We start from the raw sequence: 22,915 nt of genomic DNA, 5'->3' as shown, positions 1-22,915 counted from the left end.
AAGAACTTAAACGGGCAATACGTACGGGGAAACGGAACAGCGCGTCTAATCGAAATCACCAGATCAGGCACGTGCGGAACATTAAGCCACGCACTAACACGGATCCGCACTATCACGCGTCCATAATCTCACTCTAAACTTAATGAAAAACTTCTAGATCGATCTGCTCGCCACTAAATTAAAAGGCCATTTGATTGGATGGAGATGGAGAGAGGAGGCTCCGTGGCCGGTGGCTCGTGAAAATAGAGTGAGCCGTGACTTTGGACGATTTTTCCCTTCGGGAAAACATTTGAAAAAGGCGCGCAAGCTTCTTGAAAGTTTTCTTTGCGGTGGAAAGGAGGGACGCGAGGGGACCGGCGATGACGTTGGGTGGTATTTGCATGGGGGCGGGGGGTTGGAAAGGGGATGTAGTTGAGACTTGCGGCGCGAGGACAGAGGGGGTGTGGGCGGTTAAGTTGGAATGAAGGGTTCAATTGCGGTTAGTTGTTTGTGCTGCCCCCCCCCCCCCTGATAAAAAAAACGATTTTCCTAGTTCGGCCAAGATTGTTTTTAAAAAATAACTGTTTGCTTTTAGTTATTGCTTGAAATAATAATTAAAAGACAAATTGTTCAATAGTTCATTTATAGGTGCGTCTGTAATTACTTTCCGGTTTTTGTAACATATTTCATTAACAGGTCAATTGAAAAATCCTCGGCCTACCATATTAAAACACATCTTTTTGGCAAAATTAGTTTTTTATTCAACATAATTCCCTTCAAGGCTCATTATAGCGACCCTTCAAGTTTTTGATACCATTTTTGTAGTCAGTCTCAGTTTCGGCGATCACCTCTTCATTCGACGAAAATTTCTTCCCAGCGAGCATTCTTTTGAGATCTGAGAACAGGAAATAGTCGCTCGGAGCCAGATCTGGAGAATATGGTGGATCAGGAAGCAATTCGAAGCCCAATTCATGGATTTTTGACACGGTGCATTGTCTTGGTGAAGCCGCACTTTCTTTTTCTTCAAATGCGGCCGTTTTTCGGCGATTTCGACCTTTGAACGCTCCAATAAAGCTATGTAATAGTCGCTGTTGATGGTTCTTCCTTTTACAAGGTAGTCAATGAAAATTATACCATGCACATCCCACAAGCACACAAAATTCCGACCCCATAACCTTATCAGGCGATTGTTGCATTTTCCCACGCTTTTGAACGGGTTCATCGTATGCAGTGCACTCGGATGACTCGTCGATTGGACTTTGGAGTGAAATGATGAAGCCATGTTTTGACAGTGTCCGGAAATTCGGCATCAAGCCAAGTTTTTGCTTCAACTGTATTTTTTCCCTTCAAAAATACATTTGGATTTAATTCTAGTAGCACCATCTATGTGTCAGGCCGGGAACGTTTCAATTGACCTGTTATAAATGAATTGTTGTTCGTTAGTCTCGTTAAATCTCGAGTATATCTAAAACGATTTGGCTCCTTCAGTGAAGGCTGATATGTTGAAAAAATATGTAATAACTGCAAAGATGTAGATATGTATACGAAATTCACCGTGTCATCTGGTAGATTTATATTTTTTGAGAATGTCGAGTTTTGCACTTGTGTTTATTGTCTTTCTTATTTCAACAAAAGAAAAAAGCCGTTGAAAGTCGTTGTTTGCTGATAAAGTCTGACAGTGAACATCATCCATCCATAAGTACATGTGAAACATGAGACCAAATTAATGTCGTATATATACTGTTGAAACCTAGAGAAACAGTGACCGCTACCTATATCAAATCATTAATATGAACTGTGCATTGATCGAAAAAAAGCCCATAATACGCCCAAAGGTATAATAAGGTGATTTTGCAGCATGAAAAAGTGTTAACATAAAGCAAAACCAGCGAAAAAAGTGTTGAAATCACTTGGATGGGTTTATCGCACTCGTCATACTCTCCATAATTAGGTCCATCCGACTACCACCTTTACGCATTAATGGGGTACGTTGGATAAATACATTTTAAATATCTATTACAAATAACGTGCGTTCCTTGGCGACAAAAACGAAGAGAAATTACCAACACACATGATATATATTTGAATACATCAAGTTTCTTATTCGTATTTATATGTTAATTGCAATTTAATCAAACACTCATTTTACACAATGGCTCTGTTGTTAACTAGGTTCTTTTTCTAGCCTATTTAGCTGAAAATCTCGATAAGGATTACTGTTTCTGACATATTAAGGAGGTTTGATAACATTATTCAGTAATAATTTCGCTAATACTTTTTATTATAGAAAATAATTTGATATATATCTTGGTGCTATGTTCCAAATGTGTACCGCCGATACTGTTTTCTATAAATTCTTGCTGTGGGACCAAAATGTCATCAAGTAACATTATTTAAGGGGTGCAGAAATTGACAAACAATTGACACAAAATGACAAACAACAAAAATGTCGATCCCTTGTGACAGTGAAACTATTGATAACAATAACACTTGGTGTAATTGCATTGAAAAACAAAATTATTATTTGTAATATTTTCCTCGCAATTATTGCATATTTTCTTACCATATAAACCTTCCCTAGACTTCCACAAATATTTTCTAGACCAGAATTAGCCAAATCCGTATAGCCGTTCTCGAATTTTAGTGAGACTAACGAAACAACATATTTTTATTCATATATAGATATTTTATGAAAACCTATGTACAGTCACCTCTTCACTTTTTATTTATGAAAAAGGAGGAACTAATATTACAAGGGAAAAAATAATATCTTTCAATGAACGCCGAGAAGAAGAATTGACACTTTTGATGGATATCCGAAAGAGAAAAAATCAGAGAGACGTAATAAATATATTAAAAATCGAGAATAAAACCTGACAGCGTACGGAAAATATTACCTAATCTTCGGGGGGGGATGAAAAAAAGCCATTTTTAACCGGCAATATTTTTCCATCTTGCCAATAAATTCGCAATTGGGCAGATCAGGTTGCCGCACGTCGAAATATCTCTGCCTGTCGTATACAAAAGGTATACAAGATTTATGGCGGAAGATCTTGATATAAGAAGGAATTAATTTAATACCCTGTCCATTCTACCGGTCGGCAGTACGACGTTGTTTAACGCCAGCGAGGCTAATTGATTCAATATCGTGCATTGTACAATCATTTGACAGCGCTTTTGATGCACAGTTTATGATCAAAAGGAATGTATTCTTTAAATAAAACTGAATGGTTTATTTTGTATTCGAAAAGGAGGTTTCCTCGGTTAATTCCAGTTATATTTAATAAACAAATAAGCAATGTATACACTTGAAAACAGAACAAGTAAATACGGGTTTGGCCCTCAACAACTAACTTGTTTATAATGTAAAATGGGGTGATGAATCCAAATCAACAGCTCTTTTTTAAATTAGCTCTAAATCTTTAAATATTTAATAAATTCATTATTAACCATACGAAGGTCACTATTTATATTTCGGGAATTGGCAACACTGTTGTCATATGAGTCCATCTGACAGTTCCTTCGTAAAGTTTAACATTTTTGACGATATACGTACTCAGAACATTTTGTCGCACGGAGGCTATTTGTTTATTTTAAATTTAGTTGAAAGTTTCGTCTCGGCAAAAATTTTCGCGCGATGATTTTTTACGATTTTCGATGGGGATTATCACAACAAGAGTGCATCAATCAACTTAATTTGACTTTCGGCGATGAAGCCTCATCAAAAACCACCGTGTATCGCTGGTTTAAGGAATTCAATCGTGGTCGTAGTTCGCTGTCCAACGAGTTTCGTGAAGGTCGTCCAACATCGGCTGTTGTGCTAGAAAACATCGATGCTGTGTGCGAAATGATTAAGCAAGAACGTCATGTCACCTATTGTGAGAATGAGGCATCCCTAATCATTAGTTCCACCAGCATATATGCGATTTTACATGAACACTTAGCTATGCGAAAGTTATGTTCGCGTTGGATCCCACACAATTTGATCACGCTCAAAAAAAGGCTCGTGTCGATTGGTGCAAATAAATGCTTAAGAAAATCAATCGTGGTGCTTCGACAGACGTTTATCAAATCGTAACAGGTGACGAATCATGGATATATTTGTATGAGCTCGAAAGTAAGCAGTAGTCGACTGTATGGGTGTTTCAAGATGAACCATATCCAACAAAAGTTGTGAAGCACTTCAAAGAAAATGGTGACCTGTTTCTTCGGGAAGACTTGTCATATTCCAACAATGCCTCTAGAGGACCATAGGACAGTAAATTCTGATTGGTACACAACCATTTGTTTATATTGTATAAAAGAAGAATTGTTATATAGGCAGATTAATTGAATAATATTATTGAACCTAATAGGTTAATTTAACAATAATTACGGATATAATTATTCAAGCTCCATTATTGCTGAAACCATTCCAGTCTTGCAATATTTTACGGCGATTTAACAATATTTCTCGGTTCTTTTTTTATATAACGCAATATACTAAACACTTTTCTCGCCTTTTTATGAATCGAGCATCCTTTTATGTACGTACTATATTAAAAAAAAACAGAACAACCTTGCGAGATGGCCTATAAACTTCTGCAAGTTTAATTATTCCGGCGCTTTGTGTTTTCATCCGGTCCGAAAGAAAAAGAACGTCTAGAAATCGTCAGAGGGTGAAATCTGCCGCAAATTTCGTTTTCAAGGTCAGAAATATCGGCTCCAGTTTTCACGACGTTCTTTAACGATAACGGCCGTTTTAAAATGAAACTAATTTGATAAATCAGAAATTGAAATTTCAATCAATACCTTACTATAATCCATCATGTTAATTAACATTATATTTTCAGTGCGATTCGGCATTTATGAGATAAATAAAATATTTTTAACAAAAATAATGAATGGACTTCAAAAGGTAAATAAGGAACTCACTAAAAAGTAAAAAATAATCAAACTTAGATTTGTAACACAAAAAAACGTTTTAAAATAAAATATGTACACAATAATCGTTCTAATAACTAAATAAAAATAAACAAAAACCTTATTTAACCTATCTACTACACATATTTTATATTCCACTAAATACACACAATTTAACTTAATATCTACCTAAGCTTATTTTTCTAATTACAATATTATTTTAACTACTACACGTCATCACGATGTCTAATATATTGCCTATCGCAAATTATAACTTTCTTTTAAAATCAGATAATATTTTCCATCTCATTTTACTCTAGTTAAAAAGACATACAATGCTGTTTGATACGTTCGAACACGTAAAGGAATCAGCCTTCTCAAAATTAACCTGGTTGTCAAACGATCGAAAAATTCTTCAAAACATTAATAATGATTATTACAGATTATAAACCGGCAAAAGTTGTTTTGGCGCTTTGATTGTTTTGAACGAGATTATAATTAAGATAATTGTTAAAATACATTATATTTTATAACATTGTTTTTGTTTTTTATTTTATTTATCAAGCTAAAATGTTGTAAAACTCAAAGTTGATGCGCCAACACTACAACATTTTGACGTTATATTATTTTAAGTTATTTGGTGAAGAAGAAAGGCATATAGTATCTATATAACAGGCCAATTGAACAGTCCCCGGTCTACCATAATAAAACACATTTTTTTGGCAAAATTAGTTTTTTTTATTCAACATAATTCCCTTCAAGGGTGATACACTGATTATAGCGACCCTCCAACTTTTTGATACCATTTTTGTAGTACGATTTGTCATTTGCTTCAAAATAGCATTCAAAATAGAGCATTCTTTTGAGATCTGAACACAGGAAATTGTCGCTGGAGGCCAGATCTAGAGAATACAGTGGATGAGGAAGCAATTCGAAGCCCAATTCATGGATTTTTAACACGGTGCATTGTCTTGGTGAAGCAGCACTTTCTTTTTTTCTTCAAATGCGGCCGTTTTTCGGCGATTTCGTCTTTCAAACGGCCCAATAACGCTATGTAACAGTCGCTGTTGATAGTCCTTTCTTTTACAAGGTAGTCAATGAAAATTGTTCCATGCGCATCCCAAAATTCAAACAAAGCTCCGAATCATCAACTCGTCGTTGTTTTTGGTCAAAAGTGAGCTCGCACCCACATTGCACAGAACTTTCTCATATCCATATATTCGTGAATGATATGATGCACACGTTCAGTTGATATCTTTAGAGTGTCTGCCATTTAACAACCTCTTTTGGGCGTCTACTGCATTCACCGTCTTCGGTGCTCGTTTCACCACATCTAAACTTAGCATACCAATCCTTGATGGTTGATTTTCCTGGGGCAGTGTCCGGAAACTCGACATCAAGCCAAGTTTTTGCTTCAACTAAATTTTTTTCCCTTCAAAAAGCAATATTTTATTAACACGCGAAATTCCTTTTTATCCATTTTTTTCACAGTAACAAAAATGTCTTCACTCAAAACGCTATAATTCACAAACCAGTGACCGGACAGCTGTCAAATTTATACACGCATCTTTTGAGGGTTAGGGCTAACTAAAACACATATGCATTTAATTCTAATAGCGCCAACTATGTGTCAGGCCGGGGACATTTCAATTGACCTGTTAGGTTTACACTAATTGCCCTAAAATATTGACAATTGTAATTATATTCTGATGAATTTTTCAAAGAGAAACAATATCATTAAATTGACAATGAAAATGTCATACATAACCAAACTAAATTGAAATATTATCAATTTTATTTAAATGTGCACGCATTCATCTAGCCAATCATATACTATATCTTGTTTACTTCCCTGTAATCGGCGAAATATTCCTACTAAAAACGGAATTACCATTATTAATTGAACAAAATAAAACTTTCTTCAAATAGCCCGTATGCCTACAATCATAGAAAAGAGAGCGAACAATTTAGATATATAAAGCAGTAACTGACCTGTGAGAGTTAACGTTATAAACAAAACTTTACGAATTACATAACTTAAATTACAGTCAAGCCAAAAACCATGAAACAAATTAAGTGCTCAATTATATATTATACGACCTCGTGTTAATTACTTCATTGTTAGACTTGCTAATAACGGAAATTATACTATCAAATTAATCAAGGATTAAAAATATATCTATATAATTTATATTTTTGAATAATAAATCACTAGTAAAAACTGTTAATCATAAATCTTTGTTAATAGATAAAGAAAATCATCGAAAAATATTATTATGATCATAGAGGAAAAACAGTGACAGTATAAATCATCCTCCAACATTTATTAAACATACTTTTTCCTATACACTGGAAATTTATTTCACTTAATATAGCTATACATCATTCAATAATTCCTGCTTTCCACAGTATAAATATAAAGATTTCCTTATAATGTCACTACTAATTTTCCTTCGAATACGTAAATAATAAAAAGATTTAGAATAATAATTTTTGTCATTAGATAGATAATTAATATTAATAATCCTATAATATATAACAGAATATTTGACATTGACAGTTATTTTTTGTTTCGTGCTCTACTGATAAAACCAGTTAAGGTATCTACTATCAAATGTATAAAGATTTAAAGGGCTTTAATTCTGCGGTCGTTTCCCTTTGTGTGTAACAAAAAAACAATGGTTATTCCTTTTAGCTTATCGATAGTATTGCGAACCCCTGGAAATATCATAAATGTAGCAAGGAACAGACCCCTCCTTGCGCCGACTTCTACGTGCTATCTGGTGGCTATCTTTCGAGAGTCATAATTTTCGAGTCCTCTTACTCCTCCGTTGCTATTTCAGTGCGACTTCAGAGGAATATCTGAACGATAACCGATTCAAATGAAACGCGGTATCGAGATAAGTCGACAATCGCTCGGTTTTTTTTCGTTCTATTTTCCGGTGGTTCAAAACGCGTGTATACGTTTAGCAAGATAACTCTAATTACAGATATCCCATTCAAAGATACCGTGAACCATAAAATATTACTTTAAATTAACTATACTGAATAGTCTGGTAACTATTTCTTGTAAAACAAATAATTAGTACTGATATAGTACATTACATGTATTACTTATATTTTGTAATAACTAGTCTTAGTATTTTAAGTCTAATTAATTTTTGTATTAATAATTAATATTAGTTTTAATACGTCTAATTGTTTACAATGCTAATATAATAAACTTTATAACGTATTTTATTAAATTAATGTATCGATAACAAAAACAATTATTATTAGGCAAATATATAATCGAAATATATCAATCATGGTCAAAAATATTATTCAAATTATTCAAATATATTAATGTCAACGTCGGAAAAAATATATAACCAAATAGCACCCTACTGCTTCTTTCAGAATACCGGGCGTTAATTTTAACTTTGACATATCGCAGAGTAGGGATGTCGGTCAAGAAAATACCGATAAACCGATTTCGATAATTAAAAAAACAATTAATTTTTATCAATTTTTTTTTGCAACAGTCAGAAAATATATCAATATTTTTAGGAGATTAAAGTAATGATATATCGGCTCAAAAAATACGGACTTTCTCAAAACATTTTAAAAAATAGGGATATATTGAGTAAATATTTAAAATCAAGTACCAATTTTAAGTTTTCTGAAAGTAATTAATTTTTTTTTAAATATCCCCTAATGAAAATATCCATATTTATTGAATTTCTTCTGTGTGATATATTTAAATATACATAACGTTACTAAGCAGTAATGTATAAAATAAAAATAACGATAATGTTTTATGAACATTAAGTATCTAATGATAACAGAATTTTCAAAACTTAGGTTATTTAATTTTAATTACATATAACTTGTGTATTAGTATATTAATACCAGCTAATTTGAATTTAATATACAATATAAATAGAAATTAAATATGAATGTCATAAAAACCGGCATGGAATGTAGAATTTGTCAGAATCCCGGACAGACTGAGGATTATGTCAGTATTTACAACAAATTTAGCAATACTACAATTATTCAAATAATTATTAATATATCATCAATTAAGGTAATGTTTACGGTTTTGCGATATATTATTTGATTGCATATTTTTTAATAGATACTAGAAGAAGATTTATTGCCGAAAGTTATATGTACACAATGTTTTGATAAGATTAATCTATTTAATGAGTTTCGCAAATTAATAATACAAACTGATGAATCTCTAAAATTTGCTTTATATAATGAAAACATATGTTCTTTGGCTAATATCGATGAAGACACTATAGATTCTACTTTAACCGATCAAAGTGGAAATCTATCGGTAAAAAACAGCCATAAACATCTGTCAAAATCAAGGAAAACATATGAATGCAAAGAATGCAATAAACTTTTTAAAAAATCTGAAAATTATAAAACTCATATGACTATTCATAGTGGTGAAAAGAAATATGCTTGTGAATACTGCCCTAAGAGATTCTCTAGAAGCTACACTTTGATTTACCATAGAAGAATTCATACTAAAGAGAAACCATATAAATGTGATACTTGTTCAAAAACTTTTAGGTGAATGCAAAATAATTTACTGAAATTAATATGAAAATTTTTAAGGCATAAACATTGGTTACTAGGTCACCGAGTAATTTTTATGTACATAAAAAGATCCACATAAGTGACAAGAAATATAAATGCAAAGGCTGTGAAGAATCATTTATTCAATTAGAATCCTTGGAAATTCATCAGAGAAAAGTTCATACAGGTGAAAGACCATTTCTTTGTGAAATATGCAGTAGTGATTTTAGGAGTAAAGCTTCATTAATAACACACCAATTAGACATACACGGAGAAGTATGTTAAAAATTTAATATATCTGTGGTATTAAATTACTTATTTTAGAAAAAGCCTTGTCCACATTGTAAAAAACTATATAGTCTTCGAGTACTAAAGTCTCATATTCAAAGACACGAAGAACAAAATTTAGACATTAAAAGATTTCCTTGTCAACAATGTGGAAAGAAATTTACTTCTTCATCTAGCAGAAAAAAACACTTTCTCATCCACACAGGAGAAAAACCCTTTTCATGTGAAGTATGTATGCACGTTATTAAAGAATTTAAAGAAATTTTTAATTAATATTACTTTTAAGATTTGTCAACAACGGTTCAATCAAAAATCAGCATTAAAAACACATATGAAGGTGCATTCGGAAATTATGCCTTTCTTATGTGATTTTTGCCATAAAACTTTTAAATATAAACATCACTTAAAATCGCATGTTACCAGCCACCACGACAAAAATCAATAAATGATAAATATTCAAAAATTTAAAAATGCCCCGTAGTTCAAATATATCTATTTCTAACCTTATTTTCTGTCGGATTTTTAAGACTATTAATATATAGGTAGTGTATTGTTTTTAAATAATACTATATATAAATAAAAGTGAATTAATTCATAATTATGGAAAATGTTTGTCGGATTTGCCTCGAAAATACTTCTACTGGAGTTAATATTCTATCTAATGTTAATAACTCAGACAAAACCATATCAAACCTTATCATGGAATGTGCGGCAATTAAAGTAAGTAGTGATCAAAATACATGAAAGGTTGTTTTGAATGTTAATATATATTATAGATTAACGAAGATGACTGTCTCCCTAAACAATTATGTTCAAATTGCTATATACAATTACTTAAATTAAGTCAATTTAGGGAGCTAATTATTCAGTCTGATGCACAACTGAATAAAAAATGTATAAAAACCGGTGTAAACTCTACACATACAGATCAAGTAGATTTGAACCAAGAGACTGAGAACTGTGATGATTTTCTACAACAGCAACCTGAAATTTTTATAAAAGAAGAATCGATGAATAATTCTCCAAAATACAATAAGAAAATAATAGATGATATGGGTATTAATGATTTATCAGTTTTAAAAAACATGTCTTTAAAATCCGGCAGAAAGACTAGTGACTCCAAACAGAAACGAAAAGTAAGATTTTCATATTATGAATTCAAAAAATCAGTAAGAGCTTCTTCTTATAGGTACACGAATTCAAATGTACTTTATGTGAGAAAATTTTGTATGGAAGATCAAATCGCTTAAAGGAACATATATTAATGGCACACTCAGATATCAAAAATCATTGCTGTGAAATATGTCATAAAAAATTCAAAAGCAAACAGCAACTTGTTAATCATAAAAGGGTCCATACTGGTGAAAAGCCTTATCAGTGTCATTACTGTAGTGAAAGATTTGCGTAAGTTTTCTTGTTTAGTAATATAAAATAATAATTCAATAAGTAATATAAAATGTTATTCTATATCTCCTCTAAAGTAATTATATATTTTTAGGTCGCCGCAGAATCTATTTAATCACAAGAAAAAACACACCGGTGACTATAAATGTTATAAATGTCATGATTGTAATAAGGGTTATCCGACTCCTGGTGAGCTGGAGTCACATATCAGAATATGTCATACTGGAGAAAAGCCATTTTTGTGTGAAATATGCAGTAAAGCTTATAGCAGTAAAAGAAATTTAGGATTTCATATTCGTTGTGTTCACGAAAAAGTAGCTAATGAATATTTGGTTTGTGATTATATTAATATTTTCATTCTAGAATGAGAAGTGTGAAAAATGTGGGTTGATGTTAAGTAGAAAGAGAATGAAAGAGCATTTACAAAAACATAAAGATAGAGAGGAAGGTGTCCGACGTTTCACATGTGATAAGTGTGGAAAAGGTTTCTTTTCTTCCCATGCTTTGAAGAGGCATACACTGATCCATACTGGTGAAAAACCTCACTTTTGTCAGGTAAATAAATAACACTAAAATGAAATCAAAGATTTCCAACTAATACTCAGTTCACCTTGAACATTCTTTTATGCAAGTAAGTGCTCCGAAATTTTACCTTTGACCTTTTGTTACAGATCTGTAAAAAGCCATTCACTCAGAAATCTGCTGTTGATACACACATGAGGGTACACAGTGACATCAGAAGTTTTTCATGTCAGTTTTGTCCCAAAACCTTTAAGTACAAACAACATCTTCAACTGCACTCGAAGAAAAAACATGGAGATCCACCGAACCACTTGTAATCTCTATTAATCTTCATTTCCATTACAGTTTGAATAAGCATTGTATGTATTTTTTTAAATATAATATCCATACATTTCTGTAGTTCTCATATACCACAAGCGATCCCTGTTATTTCCTTTCAAATGAATTCCAAATTCGTTTTATACGTTCTTTTTCCATAGATGCTCATTCCACAGCTTTATGAGCTTTAGGGTCCCTAATCTTTATTACGATTTTTAAACTATATTAAATGTGAAAATAAAACCGACTCCTTCCGAATCTCCAGCATTATGAAATGTGTTCATATAAAGAGAATACTTCTTCTTGAATAATCTTCAAAATATTGTATTGTTCCTGCTGCGTTTGGAAGTTATATTTTATTCCCATTTCATTGAAGCTCACCCAGCTTTGTTCATATTTTAAAATTAGTACACGATGATAATGTTTCCCATGATACTCCATTTCCTTGTTAAATATTTCCCGTATATCTTCTATGTTTGAATATTAATAGATGAATATCTTCTTTTCCCAACATTTGTTCATGGTTTTAGATGATTATTCCTTTCACTTATTATAACATTTATAAGGTTTAATAACATCTGAAAATGTAGATCTAAACATCCATATTCTCCACACTGTCCTTTTCCATCTTCTGTTTCTTCTCTTAAAAGATAATATGTTGATGCTTTTTAACTGAAAATTATCAATTTCTGCTATTCCATTAACTATAAAAAGAGATATCCTGACTTATGTTTAAAATTGACTTTTCGATCTTCTGTAATAATGGTTTTAAAAATCACAATATGTTATTTGTATTCCATTTGGCTGCTGTTGACTCTAAGTTATTTTTTAACATGTATTTATTATTAGTAGTTTGTAGTAGCCTAATATCAGGACATGTAGATTTAACAATGTTCACACTATTTTCCATTTCTAGCTTTTGGATTGTTGCTTCCACACCATATTACATATTTCAGTGCTTGGAAATAATGCCATTATCATTTCTGATCCTATTCATATTAGTGTGTCACTGAATTGTCTTCCTGTTCCATCCTCCGTGTTCATGGTATTAATTGACGACGTTGTTCTCATATTTTGCGAGAAAACTATCAATACTCAAATAATTGGGTATATCCTGGCTATTTTTCTTAGTAGTTGGGATTCAATACATTGGAAGTACATTCTCATTTTTTGGTGCTTTAGTCTCTATGAGTCCTAGTGATGCTAAGGTAATTTCAAATCTTGAATATTTTTCTTCATGAATACTCATTTGAATTTCTTCATAACTCTTAACAATATTCTTGAAAAAATCTATTAGTGCCAAAAAATAGCTATAATCTTCAATCTTGTTTATTAAAAGGCGAAGATACTTTACCAGCTGGAGATTTTCATTCCATTTCCTTGTTAACATTTTTAATAATGCTTTTCAAGAAAATAGCAATAGGCCTTTAAGATATTGACTTCCAACACTAAAACCATTTACATCTTCATTAAATTTAAACGGGACAAATTATCTTCCGATAAAAAATATACTAAATAATACTGTGATTAAATATTTATGATGCTTCCTAAATATTCCTTATTTCAAAAAATAAATTACAAAAGAATTTTGCCTTTGTTCTTCAAATCAAATTGTTTCAAATCTCAAAAATTTATATTACCATTATCTTTTACATCAAATGTCTTCTTATTCAGTAGACATATTCTTCCAGCATTGCTACTTCACCAACATTGCAGATTGTGACAAAAGATATATTTTACTCTTATTATTTCTGGCTATATTATTTCTTCTGTTACCTATTCAAGCTATTTTGATGAAATTTCCCATTTCTCAGTCACTAAATAGATCCAATATGCACTGATTAATTTTGAATACATATCCAAGCTGCAGCTGATTTTCTAAGAGGACTGTTCACAACTTCTTAAAACACATAAAACACTGTTACATTATTTATTACTAATTTTATAATTTACAATCAAATATAAACAAACAAATTTGTATGTCAATTCTGATGTATGGTTATTATTTTATAAATTGCTTCCTTAACTCTACCTTATAGTGAATATAATATTAAGATATATAATATAGAAAACATACAAATCTGTATGTTACTAGTACATGATACTGAATTTCCTTGTTAATAAAAATAATCCTCTTTAGGAAATGAAAACATTACACAATAACCCACAAATTATGTAACACACACTATTGATCATTCACGGTTCCTATGTCTTTAAAGAGAAGACATATATAATTAATGCAAATTCATACCTTTCGGTAAATTAAAAATGTCCACTGCTCCATTACAGATTAGTGCTCCAACATCATCATTTAAGAAGGACTGTCCAATTATTATTGGATAACTCTTTACATTTTCACTTGAGACTACTAAGGCTAATACCTTGCGTTCCACCTCATTAACTTTCAAATTGATAATAACTTGACCCAAAGACTCAATTTTTTTCCCTCCAAAACCTGTAAGTACAGTGTCAGATCCTGAGAGTAATTTTAATTTTAGTTTGTCCACAACAGCTTTTGCTAAAACAACTTCTTCAGAGCCAGTATCAAATATTGCCTTGAAGTAATAACCATTTATTTTACAACTTATAGTCTGCAAATTTCCTTGATTTGATGATAGCCATAAAACATTAATTTTTGTCATAGGGCATTTTGATTTAATATGACCTTTTTTATTACACTTATAACATATTGGTGCATGGCGACACTCTAACAAAGTGTGTCCCTTCTTTTTACAAGTAGGACATGACACCTTCCACTTTGAATTACTTGATCGATGTTCAGTACTTATTGGGTCTGTATAATCCTCAGTGCTATAAGATGTTACAACCTCTCTTTGATCCAAATTAACTGGTATCTCATTTTCAGGAAACTTTGAAAGATATTCAGAATATAAAGCTTCTGGGGTTAAAAAATTATGAGTTTTTATATTTTGTTTCATAAAAGGATTAGTCAAACCATCTATTAAACATGAAACAGCATCTTCACCTGTTATTTTACATGCTTCGCATAAATAAAGTTTGCTAAAGTAATACTGAGTTATTGTTTCATCTGATATTTTGTTGCGAGAAACTAATAACTTCAGGGTTGTTGCAAAATCAACATTATCAGGAAAGGTTTTGGTTATAAGAAGTTTTAATTCAGGCCAAGTAAAATCATAATTACGAACTGATTTAAACCATGATTTCATTATACCCGTCATTCTATCCTGTGTATATTGAATAACAGTATTTTCATCAAATCCTCGTTTAATGCAGAGCTCATGTATTTGATTTAACCACATAGATGTAGTAAATCTTGTATTAATAGGTATTAGTTCAGGAATTCCATCTTTTGATGAAATATTATATGCATCCTCATGATTTGATGGTTTGGCATTACCTTCCACTAACTTTTCAACCAATTTTTCTAAACGTTTAATTCTTTCATCTGACTCTTCAGTTGTTCTATCCAAATGTCTAACGTAAGGTTCAATAGATGGTGGTTGAGGTGCTTCCAGTTGACGTTCATCTTGCTGGGTGTATAGATTAAAACTAGGTGATGAAGGGTCTAAAATAAGATCATTATGACCATCTGCATCAGCTATATGCCCTGAATTTCTTGAGTGGTCTCCAAAATGTCCTTCAAATTCCCAACTTGAATGTTCATTTGAAGTACGTTTAAATTTTTTCTCCCTACTGTCCTCTACTTTACTGTAAAAGTCTCGGTTTTCCACTGACCTTTTATTTTCCGCTCTATCAGTAAATTTTCGAGATTCCTTTCTGTAATCTCTTGATCTGAAATCATCCTCAAATAACTTGCTTTGATTTGATTCTCTCCCTCTCGATAACCGTTCCCTTGATCTGGATCTAATCCTTTTACGCCAATTGGGTTCATCCCACGAATTAAAGTTAGTTTTTCTGCTTCTATCCTCCAAATGAAGACGACGGCCCCTAGGCAAAGGGCTTACAGAACGGGGTCGGTATCTTCTTGGACTTCGTCGGTTATATCTGTTAGGTGAACTTCTTTTCAACATATTAAGTTTTTTTAAACTTGCAAACCTGGTAGTAAACTTAACGCATCAACTTTATAGAATTAACTTTTACTTAAAACCAGTAATATGACGCTTCGAATACGTTATTTGTCATTTCTAATAGCGCTCATATAAGTTTTGCCAACATAAATCATTCCGTCTATTTTTATGCTTCTGTAGTAAAAAGAGTTCAGAATTCAGTAGTATATTTTAAAATGTAATTTTAAGCGAGATGTATTTTGTTTATATATATTAAAATATAACTATATTTTGTTGCATGTGTTAGTTGTTTGATTAATATTTAATTGATTAAAAATTAATTTATTATATGAATATAAAAATATATGTTTGGTACTGTTGTAAGCACAGAATATTGAGAATATTCCTTCGTGTTTTGTGGTTGTAAGCAATGCAAAATTTGACTTAAATGTATGTTTTAATTTGTTTATATTTTAATTTTATGTTTACTTTGAATTTGAGCTAATAACAATAATAATGGCTTTGTTATTTTTGGGAGAAGATCCATGGTACGTTCAAAAAATGAGTCAGGACAATATTTAATTTTTTAATTTAGGCTTTTAGAACATGAATCATGCGAAAAGCTACAAAGAGAAATCATGGAACAGATAAATGAGAGACAAAAATATGCCAGGACGAGCAATAAGTACGGTACAATATCTGCTACTGTTCGTTTACGATTAAAACAATTTAATAATGAAGTTCAACAATTGAAAGAAAAACTTAGTACAGCTTATGTTTCATCTGCCATGTATCCTTATTAATATTTTTCTGTTATCAGCAATAATAATAAAATAATTGTATGATTCCTGGTTTATTATATAAAATTATATTCTTTAAAAATATGTTAGAACTTTAGCAGAATCTGAAAGGCGTACAAGGCAAGTGGAAGTTTTGGAGACCAAATATGTACAGATGCTAAAGATATTTGATGAACAAGTATCAGTGAAAGCAATGGAAGAAAGAAAAGATTTGTTTAGTTCATCTGGGTCAAATTATGAGTGGGCACATAGTTCTACAGGAGCATCAAATATGTCAGTAGATGAAATAAGGGCTAGGCAAAAACAAATGCTTGGAGGTAAATTGATATGCCACATTTGTTAAAGATGATAATATATTTATTTATAGCTTATTTTATAAAATATTGGTTATGGAATGTGATATATTGTTAATTTTTAAAAAATTATGTTTCAGAACAGAATGCTGGTTTAGAAAACTTGTCAAAAATTATTTCCCGTCAAAAGAATATAGCCACTGCTATTACCGATGAAGCTGAATTTCAAAATGGTATTATTGTATATTGTTCATATAAATTTAATATGAGTTTAATCTTCCAGAAATTATTGACGATATTGTTACTAGAGTTGATCAGACAGATCAAAGAGTAAGAACAGAAACAAACCACATAGAGACTGTAGATCAAAAGGACAATACCTGTGGTTACTGGACTGTAATAATACTTCTTCTAATAAGTATAGTAACCGTGTTGTGCGTATAGTAGTCATAAAATTAGTGATATATAAATATATTAAACATATTTAATTATATTGTGCATTTTTATTGTTGGAATATTTGAATATTTATTTTACTCTTATTACAGATGGCTAATTATGCACTTCTATTATTTTGAATTAATTTACATTAATATAATACAAATCTTATAAATAACTCATAAAGAAAAAAGTATCTACAACTGATCAGCATATGGAACTTCAGATAAGTTTCCTACTGAGGCAATAGTCAGTTTGCGAGCAGCCTTCTGTAATGCCTGTAATAATTCATAAAATTAGTTAATTGTCAAGCAAAGTATATATATCAAATATACTTACATTACGAACATCAGCTGTCGTAACTGAATCTACTGCACTTACTACATCAGCTGGCGATCTAACAGCTCCGGTTAAAACAGCTTGTGTTCCATAAGATTGAACTGCACTTGATCCACTTTCCAATTCAAGGAGTAGATTAGTTTTTAACAAGTTCTTTGCTGTAAAAATATATATATATTTTAATATCATAAATCAGCTTACATTCTCTAACTTATTTACCCCTATTAACATCAGCATCAGAAATATTACCACTTTTTAGTGCCTTTACTGCACCTTCAACAATTTTTCCAGCAGATTTAGCTGGGGCAGCTAGAAGAACACCTACTAACCCAGTGTCACTATAGCTAGCATTGATACCTCTAACAGAATAACCATCTGTGTTTCCAATAGCTCTGGGTACAACACCATTGTCATTGCTACTCCATTTTACCTAAAAAAAAAACATTAGCTTTAAGAATTAACACCATATAACTGTTAATAACCTGCGGTCCTGCACTTAAAACATTTTGTAATACAGCTGTGGCAAGGGCCTCTTTTGTGTTTGTTAAAGCAGCTCCTTCTCCAGCAAGTGCTACAAATGCAAACTCACCTCCCTTATCAGACCTGGAATAAAATACAATTTTATACATTTATAAACAAAATTATACTTATTATATATAATTTTATATTATACCTGACTTCTCCACCTTTGTAAGGGTTTACACTTGAAATACCAGCACTTGAATCAAGATTTAAACCTTGAGCAAACTGGGTTAATTTAGAATTATCAATTCCCAAACCAATGACAGCAGCTCTTCCTGAAGTAAAAGTACTGGAAACAAAATGTTGCAAAGTTTCTGAAGAAATTTTGCCAATTTGGAATTTAGGAATAAATTGGGAGTTTCCTAAACCTGTACGGAAAGCTGCTTTATGCAACAAATCAACTGCACGGAGCTGTAATGAATATGAAGCTCTAATAAAAACATAAACATATAATGAATGTAGTGATTTTTACCTGTAACGGTCTCACAGCTAAATCAAGTTTTAAACGATCTGCAAGTTCGGCAATTTCCCATGGCTTAAAAACCTGTTCAGTTGCAACTTCACTTAAAAAAGGCAAAACTTTTTCAACAGCTTGTCTAGTACCCTCCAGAGTATAAGCTATAGTTTCACGATCAGATGTTGCTGTTAAACTGGCACCTACTTGCTGAAGATTACGAATTATCGCAAATTGGCTTGCATTCCTTGTTGATAAACCAGCAGCGGTTCTAACTACATGTGCAGCACCGAGGTTGTCAACTGATTCAAAGCGTGAGCCAGCTCTATAAATTTTTTGGTAAGTAATTTAGTAAGATAGTCTATCTTATATTTTACCGAAAAATAACAGATACTCTCGCTAGAGGTGATTCATTTTCAGCTGAGACTAAGACTAGTTTGTTTGGGAGTGTGGTGCTTTTTAATTCATAATTAGAAATTCCACCAATTGGGGCCAGTTGGGCATAGCCTCTAGACTGGTTTGAAAAAATGACATTTACTAAATTATCTATAAAATCACCATTAAATAAAACTTACGGAGATGGAACGCAATAATGGTGTCTTAGTGAGTGTTGAGGCCATAGTTGAAATTTTAAGTTATGTAATTACAAATTACTTTTTCACTCACTAAATTTGCCACAAATTATCTAATGACAGAGATTTGACGTATGTCAACTGTTTTTGACAATTAAAAACAAATGTCCCAAATTTACTTCTAACTTTACTTCTAACTTTACAGGGTATTCATATTAAATATTCCCTTGGTATTAAATTGATAAACATTGGTATAGTATACATGTATTACTAATTATGATTTAGATAAGAAACAAACAAATGAAACAATCTTTAAATGAAATGTAGTTTATTATTTAAAAAACATTTATAAAAAAATTATTATTTTCTGAACAAAGCAGATTTATAAAAATAAATTGTACTTTAGTCTACAGTCTTAAACTAACAAGCGTTCTATTTCCTGTTGAATTGTTTGAATTTGAGGTTTGAGCTGTGAACCTTCATTGATTGTGACGCTACAGGCAATTACGGACCTTGATACACCACATGCTCTTCCTAATGCTTGCTTTGATCTAACAAAAACATAAGGAACATTTTTATCTTCACATAATAATGGCAAGTGCATGAGAATTTCAATTGGTTCTGCATCAGCTGCCATCACAATGAATTCAGCAATGCCTCTATTCAGAGTCTTGGTAACTTCATTAGCACCTTTACGTAATTGTTTGTAATTTAGGGCTTGTTGTACCAAGTTTAGAATTTTTGTAGTCAATGTGGGATCAGCAAGCGGGTATGCCTTTGGATTTACTTCTTCTGCCTATTAAATAAATGACATAATACATTAAAATTAATAAAACGTATATATAATTACATACCATTTTTGTTAAAAGCTTCACTTTTAGAATTAACAAGTAAAATGTGCAACCTCTCGGCGATTCTTCGCTTCACGGAGGAGCAAATCTACAACACCGCGTGTTACAACTATGGTAAATGCGGTGAAATGGAATTATTTTTAAGGTTAGTTTCTATTTCTTAACAAATAGTATAATAAATTTTTGTTCTTTAACAAATTTGTTCTGTGGATCACTGTTTTTCAAAAATGTCAATATAGACATTCTGCTAAAGTAAACAAATCTGTTTATGATATTATTTTATATATTTATAAAAATCTTATTAAAAAAAAGTATTCATGGCCGAGAAGAATCAAAATCCGCTTGATATAAATGGCCCCAATTTCAGCCCAAATCTGTATTTGGACAAAATGTTCAAAGAATCTACATTGAGACAGATCATGGATAATGAAAATGAGATTGTTAAAGATACGCAAACTCTGCATTCTGATATGCAAACATTAGTATATGAGAACTACAATAAATTCATATCCGCTACGGACACCATAAGAAAGATGAAAAATGATTTTAAAAAAATGGAAGATGAAATGGATTTATTAGCGTCAAATATGGAGAGCATTACTTCTTTTTCTGAAAAGATTAATTCCAATTTACAAGATACTAGAGACAAAATAAGCCATTTATCTGGAGTTCATAGTTTATTGCAGAGATTACAATTTTTATTCAAATTACCATCTACTTTGAAGGGGAGGATGAAAGAAAAAAATTATATTCAAGCTACTCAAGATTATATACATGCACAAAGAGTGTTACAACAATATGGAGATATGCCAGCTTTTCAAGGAATAAAAACTGATTGTGTAGCAATCTTAGAAGAATTAAAAACTGAGTTACGAAAGCAATTTAGTAATCCAAATGCAACAACTAAAGAACTTATGGAATCTGTGGATTTATTGCTACAGTTAGAAGAACCTCCAAAGGAACTATGTTCAGAATTTTTGACTTGTGCTGAAAAAAGACTTAGTGATCAATTAGTTATGCTCAAAGACCAGAGTGAGCAAAGAGATATAGTGGAATTTGTTGATTTGGGTTGTTCTGGTTTTTTAAGTGATCTTTGTTTAATAATAGCTTCGTTTCATGATATGTTTATTAATAGAATGAACATTGACAATACTGAAAATAGTGAGATTTTTGAAAATTTTGCAGCTGTTGAACTGGAAATATTTGTTAAAGAAAATATGCAAAAATATTTTGATTTGATACAAAGCAAAGTTGATTCTGAACAGGATATTGCTGATACAAATACATTGGTTCAAGCATTAGATCGTTTTTACATGAGAATAGAAGGGAACACATTTTCTAAAAATATCAATTTTACTACTATGGCTACAGACATTATTAATAATGCTGGTACAAAACAATGCAAAGCTCATTTGCATATTTTGAAGTTAGCTTTTACAGACACTTTGACCAAAGTAAGGCAAACTTTAACAACTCCAAAATTAATAAGCCAAGATGATTCATCTAAAAATCTAACAGAGCTGTTAAATTCCATGATTGTAACAGTTGTGGAAAAAACAAAAGGAGTACTTCAGGATTTGGTTGCTTTTATTAGTCCAGAGATAACTTTTGCAAAGAAGACACATTTTAGAGAATGCTTTTGTGTGGATAATGTCAGAGAAGGGCTGGTAGTCTGCTTCCTTCATCATTTAACATCCTCTATAAAAAGCATCTGTTCAGAAGGTATTTTGGATTCTAAAATACCCCCAACTTTAATATTGCTGTTGTCCAAGTTTTGTCTTGATTTTCGTAATGGTAGCGTGCGATTTTTGCTTTCTGAAACTGATGAGGTCTTCCATATCAATCAAAAAAGGCATGGTAATGCAGTGACAAATGAGTCAGAAATTATCAACAGTATGCAAGAAACTGCCCAGTACTTACTAAATTATTATGTGCGACTGCAGGGATATAATTGTTCGCAAATGTTGAGGAAAAGTGTTGAAACAAGAGATTGGTTACATACTATAGAGCCTAGGACAGTTCGTGCAGTAATGAAAAGAGTAGTTGAAGATATTTCAGCAATAGATGCTACAGTAGCCCTGCTTTATGAGGACCAAGGAACTGCAACAGGTAACAGCAGTGATTCCAGTAGGAAAACACATAGTATTTCAGTTTCTAAACATCAGTACCGTTCAAATTGGTCAAGTTACACCCCCAGTCACCTAGATTCTGCATTAGTATCAAATATGCACAAGTTGTTTAGCGAAAGAATTGAAATATTCTCTCCTGTAGAGTTTTCAAAGGTTTCAATATTAACTGGGATTATTAAAATCAGTTTGAAGACTTTCATGGAGTGTGTACGGCTAAAAACTTTTAGCAAATATGGACTACAGCAGATTCAAGTTGATACTCATTATCTGCAGTTGTATTTATGGCGTTTTGTTGCAGATGAAAATTTAGTACACTTTTTGTTAGATGAAATTTTGGGCTCCGCTGTACATCGGTGTTTGGAACCAGTTTTAATGGAGCCTGGTGTAGTTGATATCATATGTGAAAGAGGATAAAGTGGTGATTAAATGTAAACTATAAATGTTAATATATTTACTTAACTATGTTTAATAAACAATAATATTTATATTTAAAGTTTTATTTATTAAATTATTCATTAAATAGAAGGAAATAGATTATGTTGAAC

General features: G+C 31.6%; 7 protein-coding genes across 7 annotated transcripts; 4 read left to right on the top strand and 3 right to left on the bottom strand.

Moving 5' to 3' along the window:
• The first annotated feature begins 8,732 nt into the window (after positions 1-8,732).
• Positions 8,733-10,191, top strand: LOC143198880 (uncharacterized). Its single transcript, XM_076408485.1, has 5 exons — positions 8,733-8,950; positions 9,002-9,447; positions 9,513-9,729; positions 9,778-9,969; positions 10,028-10,191. The coding sequence occupies exons 1-5, from the start codon at positions 8,816-8,818 to the stop codon at positions 10,184-10,186; spliced, it is 1,149 nt and encodes a 382-aa protein (XP_076264600.1). The 5' UTR covers positions 8,733-8,815; the 3' UTR covers positions 10,187-10,191.
• Positions 10,192-10,198: 7 nt separating this feature from the next.
• Positions 10,199-12,059, top strand: LOC143198875 (uncharacterized). The gene is made up of 6 exons (XM_076408480.1): positions 10,199-10,461; positions 10,518-10,877; positions 10,931-11,145; positions 11,240-11,459; positions 11,509-11,700; positions 11,817-12,059. Exons 1-6 carry the CDS (start codon positions 10,342-10,344, stop codon positions 11,982-11,984), a joined length of 1,275 nt encoding a protein of 424 aa, XP_076264595.1. The 5' UTR covers positions 10,199-10,341; the 3' UTR covers positions 11,985-12,059.
• Positions 12,060-13,901: 1,842 nt separating this feature from the next.
• Positions 13,902-16,122, bottom strand: LOC143198862 (uncharacterized). The gene has a single exon (XM_076408437.1). The coding sequence runs from the start codon at positions 15,996-15,998 to the stop codon at positions 14,220-14,222; it is 1,779 nt and encodes a 592-aa protein (XP_076264552.1). The 5' UTR covers positions 15,999-16,122; the 3' UTR covers positions 13,902-14,219.
• Positions 16,123-16,365: 243 nt separating this feature from the next.
• Syx8 (Syntaxin 8) lies at positions 16,366-17,560 on the top strand. The gene is made up of 5 exons (XM_076408514.1): positions 16,366-16,522; positions 16,570-16,764; positions 16,865-17,091; positions 17,208-17,300; positions 17,351-17,560. Exons 1-5 carry the CDS (start codon positions 16,491-16,493, stop codon positions 17,509-17,511), a joined length of 708 nt encoding a protein of 235 aa, XP_076264629.1. The 5' UTR covers positions 16,366-16,490; the 3' UTR covers positions 17,512-17,560.
• On the bottom strand, positions 17,551-19,551 carry UQCR-C2 (Ubiquinol-cytochrome c reductase core protein 2). The gene is made up of 8 exons (XM_076408479.1): positions 19,394-19,551; positions 19,196-19,332; positions 18,837-19,143; positions 18,516-18,775; positions 18,325-18,445; positions 18,062-18,272; positions 17,843-18,000; positions 17,551-17,781 (listed from the first exon to the last, which is right to left on the bottom strand). Exons 1-8 carry the CDS (start codon positions 19,436-19,438, stop codon positions 17,701-17,703), a joined length of 1,320 nt encoding a protein of 439 aa, XP_076264594.1. The 5' UTR covers positions 19,439-19,551; the 3' UTR covers positions 17,551-17,700.
• A 150-nt stretch (positions 19,552-19,701) lies between these two features.
• On the bottom strand, positions 19,702-20,383 carry hoip (NHP2-like protein 1 hoip). The gene is made up of 2 exons (XM_076408529.1): positions 20,245-20,383; positions 19,702-20,186 (listed from the first exon to the last, which is right to left on the bottom strand). The coding sequence occupies exons 1-2, from the start codon at positions 20,245-20,247 to the stop codon at positions 19,806-19,808; spliced, it is 384 nt and encodes a 127-aa protein (XP_076264644.1). The 5' UTR covers positions 20,248-20,383; the 3' UTR covers positions 19,702-19,805.
• A 63-nt stretch (positions 20,384-20,446) lies between these two features.
• Positions 20,447-22,855, top strand: Vps51 (Vacuolar protein sorting 51). Its single transcript, XM_076408425.1, has 2 exons — positions 20,447-22,350; positions 22,669-22,855. Exons 1-2 carry the CDS (start codon positions 20,559-20,561, stop codon positions 22,782-22,784), a joined length of 1,908 nt encoding a protein of 635 aa, XP_076264540.1. The 5' UTR covers positions 20,447-20,558; the 3' UTR covers positions 22,785-22,855.
• Positions 22,856-22,915: the final 60 nt, after the last annotated feature.

Source organism: Rhynchophorus ferrugineus, unplaced genomic scaffold (genome assembly GCF_030347505.1).
Source record: "Rhynchophorus ferrugineus isolate W39M unplaced genomic scaffold, kcgeb_rfMv2 rfM6, whole genome shotgun sequence".
Taxonomy (NCBI): Eukaryota; Metazoa; Arthropoda; class Insecta; order Coleoptera; family Curculionidae; genus Rhynchophorus; species Rhynchophorus ferrugineus.
Note: the sequence above shows the minus strand (reverse complement) of the source record. Positions and strands in the feature narration are given on the sequence as shown.

What these genes read in the sequence shown, in the direction of transcription:
- LOC143198880 (XM_076408485.1), top strand. Translation starts at nt 8,816, where the DNA reads ATGAATGTCATAAAAACCGGCATGGAATGTAGAATTTGTCAGAATCCC. An exon ending in TTAATATATCATCAATTAAG is followed by an intron (nt 8,951 to 9,001) that starts GTAATGTTTACG and finishes ATTTTTTAATAG; the next exon opens with ATACTAGAAGAAGATTTATT. An exon ending in AATTAGACATACACGGAGAA is followed by an intron (nt 9,730 to 9,777) that starts GTATGTTAAAAA and finishes TACTTATTTTAG; the next exon opens with AAAAAGCCTTGTCCACATTG.
- LOC143198875 (XM_076408480.1), top strand. Translation starts at nt 10,342, where the DNA reads ATGGAAAATGTTTGTCGGATTTGCCTCGAAAATACTTCTACTGGAGTT. An exon ending in TGGAATGTGCGGCAATTAAA is followed by an intron (nt 10,462 to 10,517) that starts GTAAGTAGTGAT and finishes TATATATTATAG; the next exon opens with ATTAACGAAGATGACTGTCT. An exon ending in ACTCCAAACAGAAACGAAAA is followed by an intron (nt 10,878 to 10,930) that starts GTAAGATTTTCA and finishes TTCTTCTTATAG; the next exon opens with GTACACGAATTCAAATGTAC.
- LOC143198862 (XM_076408437.1), bottom strand. Translation starts at nt 15,998, where the DNA reads ATGTTGAAAAGAAGTTCACCTAACAGATATAACCGACGAAGTCCAAGA.
- Syx8 (XM_076408514.1), top strand. Translation starts at nt 16,491, where the DNA reads ATGGCTTTGTTATTTTTGGGAGAAGATCCATG. An exon ending in GCTTATGTTTCATCTGCCAT is followed by an intron (nt 16,765 to 16,864) that starts GTATCCTTATTA and finishes AAAATATGTTAG; the next exon opens with AACTTTAGCAGAATCTGAAA. An exon ending in GCAAAAACAAATGCTTGGAG is followed by an intron (nt 17,092 to 17,207) that starts GTAAATTGATAT and finishes ATTATGTTTCAG; the next exon opens with AACAGAATGCTGGTTTAGAA.
- UQCR-C2 (XM_076408479.1), bottom strand. Translation starts at nt 19,438, where the DNA reads ATGGCCTCAACACTCACTAAGACACCATTATTGCGTTCCATCTCC. An exon ending in TACAAAGGTGGAGAAGTCAG is followed by an intron (nt 18,446 to 18,515) that starts GTATAATATAAA and finishes ATTTTATTCCAG; the next exon opens with GTCTGATAAGGGAGGTGAGT. An exon ending in TGATGCTGATGTTAATAGGG is followed by an intron (nt 18,001 to 18,061) that starts GTAAATAAGTTA and finishes ATATTTTTACAG; the next exon opens with CAAAGAACTTGTTAAAAACT.
- Vps51 (XM_076408425.1), top strand. Translation starts at nt 20,559, where the DNA reads ATGGCCGAGAAGAATCAAAATCCGCTTGATATAAATGGCCCCAATTTC. An exon ending in GGACCAAGGAACTGCAACAG is followed by an intron (nt 22,351 to 22,668) that starts GTAACAGCAGTG and finishes GTTTTGTTGCAG; the next exon opens with ATGAAAATTTAGTACACTTT.